The sequence below is a fragment of the Passer domesticus genome, chromosome 19, assembly GCF_036417665.1.
Source record: "Passer domesticus isolate bPasDom1 chromosome 19, bPasDom1.hap1, whole genome shotgun sequence".
NCBI classification, from domain to species: domain Eukaryota; kingdom Metazoa; phylum Chordata; class Aves; order Passeriformes; family Passeridae; genus Passer; species Passer domesticus.
The window spans coordinates 3,577,426-3,587,196 of record NC_087492.1 but is presented as its reverse complement, the minus strand read 5'-3'; the positions used below and the strand labels follow the sequence as shown (position 1 = coordinate 3,587,196).

The 9,771-nt window shown below is 53.3% G+C and overlaps 1 protein-coding gene across 1 annotated transcript; it reads right to left on the bottom strand.

Annotated features, from left to right (window-relative positions):
• Positions 1-4: 4 nt before the first annotated feature.
• On the bottom strand, positions 5-9,736 carry ZSWIM7 (zinc finger SWIM-type containing 7). Its single transcript, XM_064395009.1, has 6 exons — positions 9,632-9,736; positions 9,095-9,188; positions 7,406-7,427; positions 5,028-5,130; positions 677-781; positions 5-283 (listed from the first exon to the last, which is right to left on the bottom strand). Exons 2-6 carry the CDS (start codon positions 9,171-9,173, stop codon positions 167-169), a joined length of 426 nt encoding a protein of 141 aa, XP_064251079.1. The 5' UTR covers positions 9,174-9,188; positions 9,632-9,736; the 3' UTR covers positions 5-166.
• Between the last annotated feature and the right edge of the window lie 35 nt (positions 9,737-9,771).

Genomic DNA, 9,771 nt, shown 5'->3' with positions numbered 1-9,771 from the left:
GAAGTCAACACAGGCCTAATTAATTTATCAGTGCCAGCCTGCTAATTAATGTCACACTTGGCTGCAGCACAGGAAGAAATCTACCAGCCTCAATGAGCATTTGACAACCTTGTAGATACTAAAGATGCCAGTTACACAGCCAGGAGTGATCCAAATTCTTCCTCCTTCATCCTTCTTCCTCTTCCTCAGCCAGGAGGATGTTTGTGAGCTGCTCCTCAGACACAGGCAGCTCCTGGCAGGCTCCCAGGGCCTGGCTGAGGTAGACAGCCAGGATGTGCTTGCACTGCAAAGTGAACAGCAGGAGCAAGGCTGGAATGCCAGGCCCTGGCTGGGCCAGGAATCCATCCTGGCCAAGATGTGTTCAGAGAAGTGCTCAGCCCCCCCAGGAGCGTGGTTCCCTCCTGGCACAGGTGCTGCTCAGTGTCCCCAGCTCTGCCACCAGGACAGTGCCATGCAGGGAGCTGGCACACAGCTCCTGGCACCCTCCCCACCACTGCTGACCACCAAAAGCCCTCCCTGCACCCTGCACCCAAAATCTGGGCTCCCAGAGGCCACACATGGTCAGGCTCAGCCTGCATGGCCAGCTCCACACGTGTTTGGTGGGAAATGGGGTTCAAGGAGTAGGGCAGAGCCTTGTCCCCTCCCCAGCGAGCCCCAGCTGAGGCACAGAACTCACCAGAAGGCTCTCACTCTTCTGCAGCACAGAAAACCCAAAGGCAGGGCAGGTGCAGAAGTGGCAGGAGCTGTAGCAGGTGTAGAGTTTGCCTGAGCTCCCAAGGACCTGAAACAGAGGCAGATGAGCAGTCAGGGGCAGGATTCACTTGAATTTCTCTGACTCAGGCTGGGTCTGCGCTGCCCCAGCAGTGAGGGGGAGATGTCACAGCTCAGAAGTGTCCCCACCTAAGCCTGAAGCTCCTCAGGTTTCTCATGGTCTCCACGAGCTCCTCTCCCTGCAGGTGAGGGTGTCCTGTACCTGTGCTGCAGCAGATCCCAGCCCCAGGGACTTGGCTGCTTCAGGGGACCAGGAGAGGGGTGGTGGCACCACTCCCTGAGCTCCCTCCTGGCAGCTCAGAGGTGGAAATGAGACTCTTGTCACACACAGCCCAGGTGTGACCCCAGAGCCACCAGGGCCTGGGGACAGGAGAGAGCAGCACTGAGCACTTGCAGGGAGGCCTCTCCTTTCCCAACCACTGAAGGCTGTTCTGCTCTCAAAACCAGCTGCAGCTACTGGAATCCACATCTGCCTGAATAAACAAAGCTCAAGTCTCCAGAGAAGCCTCCCTGCTCCGTGTCTGCTTTGGGAACAGCACTGCCTGCTTTTCCCACATGCTGTTCCCTGCAAGGCTGCTACTGAGGCACCAGGGTGAGCAAGCAGGTGAGGGAAGCATTTTTTCCAGCATGGAGCAATCTGTGAGCTGCTGGAGCTGACTGCAGGATATGGGAAAGCCAGTCTATGGATTATTATTTCTCTTTTGGTCTCTTCAAGACTGGAAAATAGCTTTTAGGAAATTACTTTAAGGGCCCAACCTATGGAAAGGGAAGGATCTGCAGGAGCAGAACAGGGCCCAGGGCTCTGAGGGCACATCACAGCCCTCTCCCACCCCAGCCCTCTCCATCTGGCTGGGCTTGTGACACACACATCCCTAAATCCAAAGTTGAACACAAAAAGTGAAAAGGCAGTGCAGCTCTGCAGAGTGCTGCTCCCCTCCAGGACATCCCTGGCATTCCAAACCCCTCCAGAGGACCATTGTCCCTCCGTGTCCAAAGCTGCACTTCCAAGGGGAGCCTCCCCCTGTCCCCTGGAGCCCCCCTGCACCCTCTGCCCAGCAGGGAACATCCAGGAGTTTAGGCTCTCCCACAGAAATGCCAATGCCTCCAAGGCCCCCTCACTCCCAGCACATCCAGGACACAAAACTCACATTCCCATTTCAGGGTAAATATTTTTTTTTCAGTCTGGCCTTTACCCTGAGTCCTCCTTTTACTGCAGGCTGAGTTTGTTTCACTTGTGATAAGTTTGTTTTCCTGCAGCCCCTTTGATTGCTTTTTCCAAGATGAAGGATTCTGATGGTGCCTTCCCTTCAGAAGTGTTTTCCTTTGGGGAGGGGGGAGCCACAGACAGACACTGCCAGATTTGGGCTGAGCTCAGCATTCCCCCATCCTGACCTAGATGGCAAGAACACAGTCTCTGCCTAATAAAGCAGAATCTAAAATCCAAAGACTGGGAGAAAAAGGTGCCTCAGTTCCTGGCCAGCTGCAGCCCAGCCAAGCACTGGGGTGCTCCCCTGGCCCTGAGGTGACATTTCCTTCTGCTGGCCTCATCCCTGGGCCTCAAGGAGGAAAAATCCCCCTGGAGGTGTCCCTGCCAGGGTGTGGGGGCACAGGAGGGTCAGCTGGGGCACCAGCACAGGGACAGACAGACAGACAGCACCACAGCCTGTGCCAGGGCTGCTGCTCAAACCCTTTACTGTGGGGCATCTGCCACACAGTTCTGGGAAATGGATGAAAAAAGACAAAATAAAAAGGAAATGAAAGTACAGGATGTGAGCAGTGCAGGTGCCAGCTGGCAGGGCTGAAGCACTGCCCTCCTTCACTGCCACAGCTCAGCACCTCTGCCTTGGGCAGAGCTCAGGGGTGCCCCAAATGCTGCCAGGCCAGCACTGCCACATGCAGCACAGCCCCAGCAGCAGCCAGACCCACCCAGGCCCTGCAGCAGGCAGGACTCACCCCTGAGCCCAGCAGGACAGGTACCATCCAAGCTCTCCTGGGATGATTTCAGCTCTGAGGCACCCAGCCCTGGCACACTCCATCAGTGCCACTCCTCTGTTAAACAGAAGGGCACTAAGGGACAAATAACAGCTCTCATTTGACTGAGGGCTCCTTCTTCTCCCATCTCAGCTCCTGAGGGCCAGAGCTGCCCTCACTACAGGGCCTGTCTGAGCAGAGCCTTCCTGCCCTGAAGCACGACCTGAGATGTGCTGGCTGATATGGAATCAGCAGCTCAGATTTGGCTACAATGACCCAAAGGAGTTTCACAACAGAACCAGCCTGGTGGCCTCAGAGAGCTCTCCAGAGCCAGCTGCAAGTGGAAGCACCACCTCACATTGCAGCTGAACCACATCTGGGTGCACACGGCAGGGCTGGCTCTGTGGGGATCATCAGCAGGGATGATTGTGCAGTGCCCAGGCAGCCTTGGGTGCCCCTCTCTCCAGGAGCACAGCTTGGGGACGTCCCCACACATTCCTGCAGCACACAGGAATGAAGAGGCAGGGACTGCAGTGCAGTGTCCCACCCAGGGGGTGGGTTTCTATCACCCCAGATGTGTTCCTGTCACTGCTCCAGCCCTGGGTAGATTCTGCTCTTTGTTTCTGCATCTCAGACAGCTGTGATGAGGGAGAATTTCACAATGGCACCAACCTCACACCCCCAGAGAAAATATCTCTTCAGATTCCTCTGTTAATGAACTCATCAGCGTGGCCTTAATCAGCAATCAAGCTCCTCTGCAGAGGAATGCAGCTGGAGGCACTCAGGAACCTCCTTCCTGGAGCTTTGTCCTGCATTAACTCCCTGACCCTGCTGGCCAGGGGTTCCTTCTGCACAGGGAAACCAGAGGCTCCCTCTCCCTGCAGAGGCAGGAGAGCAGTTCTGACACTTGTTCCTTTTCAGTGTGCACCAACTGAGCCCATTATTAATATCAGATTAATAACTGATGCCCAGCAAAGCTCTGCCTTAGCATGCAGGGCCTGACAAAGCTCTGCAAGGAAAATGTCACCATTCTCTGCCCAGTGCCATTTTCAGACAAGCAGCAGTAAAAAAGGGAAAGCCTTTGAGCATTCAGTTAGTCAGGGAGGCAGCTGCTGTCTAAGGGTGCTGGAAGCTTCCTGGCTTCACCAAACATCCACAGGCAAGCCCTCAACTGCAATCCAAGGCTGCTCCTGAGCCCTGGCTATGATTCATGTCCCTCTGGAGGGGCTGTGTCCTCTCCATGGCCCCAGAAGTGACAAAGGCTCCACGTGCAAACCAAGCAGGGCAAGCTCTGAACATGTGAGAAGGGTTTGTGCCAGCAGCCAGGCCTGACCTCACAGCCCTTCTGTCACCCTACAGGACCCCAGAGCACCTCCAGGGGAGCAGAAAATGTCCTTTGCAGAGGGGATACTTGGAAATGTTCCTCTTGGGTGCTGCAGCACTGAGCAAAGACATTCCCCCTTCTCTGGTGTGTGAACAGCACAGAACCAGGCCCAGCCCTGGATGGCTGTGCTACCTGAGGGATGGGAGTGCTGAGGAGAAGAATTGGTGCTTTTTGACCAAAATCTTTGGGGCACAGGGTCCTAATGCTCAGCCATGGGCTGGATGCAGCTGGTCAATGGCTCACAGCAGGGACAGATTGTCCCAAAAGAGATGCCACCAGTGCTGGGGGACCACAGAACAAGGAATTGTGCACAGTACAGAAAGGTGAGAATGAAGTATGAATGTCTCCTCACCTCTCTCCCACCCTGTGCTGTAATCAGTCTCAGGGCTGAGGTGAGCTCTTCTCCCCAAAATGCCATTTCATGGGGATGTTTCTGTGATTCACAGCCTTGGCTACACTGAACCAGAGTGAAACCCAGGGGTTTGGCCTGCACTGCTCCCTCCCAGGCAGCAGAGATCTGCCAAGGAGAGGTCATGACAGGAAAGAAACACAGTGATGGCAGATAATGATGAGCTGTGTACAACTGGCCAAGAGGAAGAACTTCCTTTGCTGGATAGGATGGGAGTAATAAAGCAAAATTAGCAGTCCCTGGAAAACTTCCTCCTGACTGATGCCCACAAACACATAAATTGTCTCTGGCTGGCTGGGAGCCACAGAGAAAATGGTTCTGAACTGTGCTGCTCTAATTCTAGCCTGTGGCTGCTGCTCTCCTGTGTCACTTCAGGAGTTTGTAAAACACTGGTGTCCTCTCTGTGTTTACCCATGCTCTGCAAGTCAGGAAAACACTGTCTCAGATGCCAATGGAAACCATCAGAAAGGAAGAGCAGAGAGAATCATGTACCTGGTAGAGAATCCTTCCACTGGGGGACCTGAGCCGGGTGACAGAACGCTGGTCAACCAAATCCAGAGCTGGGACTGCAGATGGGCCAAAAATGAACTTCAGCCTGGAAGAGAACGTGTCTCTGGTTAGGTGACAGCACAAAGGGAGACCCCCTGCTCAGCCTCAGGCACAGAGGCAGCCCTGAAGGAGCCCACTGCAAAAGTAAGACATTTTTCCTTGCTGCAGCAACTGGAAATGTCCCATGAGCAGGAAGGCACAACCAGGGATTTTAGTGGAGCACACAGAGCCAGACCTGGCAGTGCTCAGGGCAAAAGGGGCTCGTGCTCTGGGACACCTCCACTCTGCAGCCAGGCTGTCCTGGATGTGCTGCCCTGGGCTGATCAGTTGGTCCTGAACCCCAGCTCCAGGCATGGAGCACACAGCTCCCTGGAGAAAGGGGAGTGAAGGATGATCCACAGCTGCTAGAGCTCCTTCCTCATCCCCTGGAGATCAGCTCAAACCCTGGGGAATGAGTGACTCATCTTGTAGTGATCACATCTCCATCACAGTCACAACTGAGGGAGAAATTCTCCTTTCTCTACCCACCAAACTGCATCAGGAGGAAGCTGGAGAACATCAGGGAATTACTCAAGACACTCCACTGCACATGGAGACACCAGATAGCATCAGTTTTACATCTGTGACCCAGCCAGGAGCAGGGCTCAGAGACAGCCAAGTTATTCCAGATAAACACCCAGGGGCAGCAGGTGCCTGATGTCCCTCCACTCTCCCTAAAACCCCTTTCCCTTTCAGGGATGCACAGCATTTATGGATGAGGAGTGCCTGGGATGGGATCACTGCACATCCCAAAGGGGATTTTGTCTCCTGCTGGTGCTGTGCAGGGGTATAGGATAAAGTGTGTGTTAAATATGGACACCTGCACCTTCAGCCTCTTGTCCAGACAGCTCATGGGCTCCGAAGTCATTCTAGACCAGTGAATGCAGCTGCTCTGAGTGTTGCCAAAGAGCTCAGGGGCAACTCAGTTAACTTTACAGACCTTTCACCAGCTGAGAAAAATCTGTGTAGTCCAGATTGGTTGCAAGGGTAAACAACAAGGAAATCAGCAGTGATGAAGAGATAGCACCAAACACGAGCAGGAGACCAAGAGAAAGGGGAAAGTTTCCAAGTCCAGGGAGGACAGAGCAAGGCAGAGCCCAGCAAGGCTGAGTCAAGCTGACTGATAAGCAGCCAAGCAGACAGACAGATTCCAGGAAGACCAAAACTTGCACAAACTCAAGGCAAGAAGGGCTGGCTCCATCTGAGGAGGTGGGTGGGGAACACTTAACGTAAGACATTCCTTCATGATTAGGTTTGGGACTGTAAGGGGGCTGAGTTCAGGGAGTTTCAGGAACTCTTTTCAAATCTAGGGAATTCTTTTCTTTTGTATATAATGTGATCACTTCAACAGGAAATGCCCACAGGAAATTCAAGGATTTTGGAGATTTGGAAGAGATTGGGAAATTAAATCTGAATACTTCTGAGCTGCTGGATGCAGGGAATTGATGGAAATCTGGCTGCCAAGAGTTACCACCATTATCAAACTTAACAAGGGAATTTCTCTCCTCCTCTTTTATTTTCTGAGGAGAAGGAAAAAGCTTTCAAATCTGATGCCAGCTTTGAAAGGCCACTGTGGTCCCAGGAGAGGGAGCCAGCACACCTTTCACAGGTGTTGTGTCAGATAACTTTAACACAAAGGCATCAGGGCCTGGAGGGTTCCTGGTGATCTCATCCCCTGACAGGCAGGAACACAAGGTTAAAGATGAATCTGAAAAGTCTCTTTCACTGTGACAATGCCTCTTCTCCACCTTCAACACCAACTGCTGAGGGCTGAAGTTGTGAAACTTGGGTCTCTTGGGTCACTGCTGGGAATGATTAAAGAATTCACAGGGTGACAAAGCTGACCTGAGACTGCCCCAAACAGAAGAAAACTCTCAGTCTCCAAGTGAACATTTCCCCTGTGCAGGGTGATGAGCAGGACACTTCTCCCTCTCCACCACACGTGCCCATGACTCAAAGAGCAGGAGTGAGCTCAGGGAGCTCACAGTGGCAGGAAGGCAGAGGATGAATCACCCTGGAACACAACCCACTCCCACAGCACACTCCTTCCAGACCTGAGGCTGGACCCAGAGCTGGGTTTAATCCTGGGTTTAAATTAGAGCAAGTCATTGCAGGAGATGCAGTGATACAGAGATAATTTGGTGAATTTCTGGAAAAAAACCCTTCAGAACATCCATCTGCAAAAACCACCAGCATTTTTTAATGTTTCAGCAGCACTGGGTCAAAGACAGGGAAAACCAGGATGAGAGCCAACCACAGGAACTGAAGGAGAAGACACTCACCCCAGCAGCAGGTCATCAGGGACTGCAACAGAAAGAAAGGGAAACGTGATTTTGCAGAATTTCACATCACAGGGGGGTCACTGTGCCCCCAAGGTACCCCCAGAGCCCACACAGGACTGCAGAGCTCTCAACATCCTCAACACAGCCACAAAAAAGCAACAAGGAGCAGTGAAATGATCCATGGTGGCAGTGCTGAGGCACTTATCAAGCACAGCAATCACAACCCCAGGGATTCATTTTAAAAAGAAAAGCAGAAGCCCAAATGTACTTTCTTTTATGACATCCTACTTTTAAAAGCACCCAATAAAAGGCAGGAGGCCTCAGCACCTTACTCTGTCACTTTAAGAAGCTGTTTAAACAGATATATCTATTGTTTTCCCTGAAACTCCCCTGGCATGAGCTGAGAACTCAGGCCTCACAGCTTTAAAGATGTTGTTCTTTTCCCAGCACAGTCTTGCAGGGCGCCACTGGTTTATGGTTTTTACTACAGCCCACTGCAACATTGTGTCTCCATTTATTGGAACTCTCCTTAAGATGGAAAGTTACACTCCAGCAAATTGTGTTTGTTGGAGCTGACAGCTCAGGCTCTGCTCGTCCCCTCTGATCTTTCTTTATCACCCAGGGGACACAGTGTACTCTGTCTCCATATCCCACTGGAAGATCTGGATTTTTGACTTTAAAATAATTTTCTTCCAACAATTCAAAATACTCTCTATGACCTGCACTGTTGCCTTGAGTGTTCCAGCTTTATTTGGATTTAATTCTGCCAAGGGATCAATCAGTTTGTCTCCACAGCTGTCTCAATGTGTGCTTTAGTACCACTCTGCTGCTTTAAGAAGGATGTGTTTAAAGGGATGTGAACTTCTTTTTTTGCTTAGTTTACAACAGGATTTATAAAGCTCTTTCAAAAGTCACATGTAGATTTTGGATCTACTCTAACCTGACAGGAGCCATAGTGCAAGTGTGCCAAAAAGCTGTCACTGGGGTCACTCTGACAGTTTAGACATGGAGCCTCTGCCCATTCCTCACTCCCACGGAGTGCTCAAGACAGATTTATCTGAATTCTTACTTGTTTTGTGCAGTTAAAAATATTCCTTCAGCAGACCCTTTCCTTGGGAAGAGCCACTCTGTGCAGCTCATCCAGCAAACACAAACACTAATATTCCCTTAGCACAGATCGAGCAGAGGAAATTATTCTTAATTAGCTGCTGGAATTGGCCAGGATTTCAGCGCTGGCTGGTGCTCCTGCCACTGAAGCCCTGGGAAGTTGTTCCTGGGATCAGCAGCACACCCCCTCTGCCGGTCAGCCAGGACACGGCTCGGGAAATTCCTCCTTCCACCCCAGTTTTGGGACTGGTGAGCCTGCAGAACCAGCAGAGCAGAGGGCACAGCAGAATTCCTGCCCGGAGCATTAATGCATCATCCCTCAGGTGTGACCGCGGGCACCAGGAGCTATAAGGAGCAGCAGAACCCATAAGTCTCACGTTACAAAGAAAAGAGTCCAAAGGGGTGTGATTTTTGAATTTGACTTGGAGGAGGGCTGCTCCTCATTGTCTGAGCTTCACACGGGTCTGCTGTCACAAGAAGGGACATCGGGGTCCCTGAGAGAGCAGGCTGTGGCAGGAAAGGGGAGGCACGGGTCACACCGCTGGGGTGGGACAGGCCGTGCCCTGGGGATCCTTCACCTACCCTGGGAGGTCTCCTGAAAAGCCTTTCTGATCTCTCTCAAGAGCTCTTCTGCCACTGCTGGCAAGGTACTCCCGTCCATCCCAGGGGATCATCCCTGCGAACGAGACAGGACGGGAGACTGGGAAATCTTTGGGGTCACCGTGGACACTGAGTGGGGACGGGTTATCGGGGCACCCCATCCCAACCACGGACTGGCACCCTTTAAGATGTTTTACAACAACTCGTGAAGTGTTTTTTGTCACGCTCTGGGAGCAGGTTCCCCACAGACACGCGGTGTCTCCTCGCACAGGCACAGGTGCCGCGGGCAGGGCCCAGGCCGCTCCTCCCTCACGCCGGGGGCACCGCCGGCCTCAGCTCCTGCCGGGGCCGCTGCCGGGCACAGCTCGGTGTAGCCCCTCTCTGTTTACCCACACGGATGAGATCCCCCTTCTGCCGCCCGGCTCCCTCAGCCTTCCCCGGGTGCTGCTCCAGCCCTTCCCCATCTCTGTCCCCCGCTCCGTGTCCTGAGGAGCCCGGCGCGGCCGGGGCGCTGCTCACCAGGGCGGGCAGAGCGGCGGGACCCGCTCCCGGTGCCGCTCCCGGTGCCGCTCCCGGGGCTGCTCCCCAGCACCGCCCGCTCCCGGTCCTGGTCCCGCTCCCGGCGTGACGTCACGACACCGCCCCGTGCCCGCGTGACG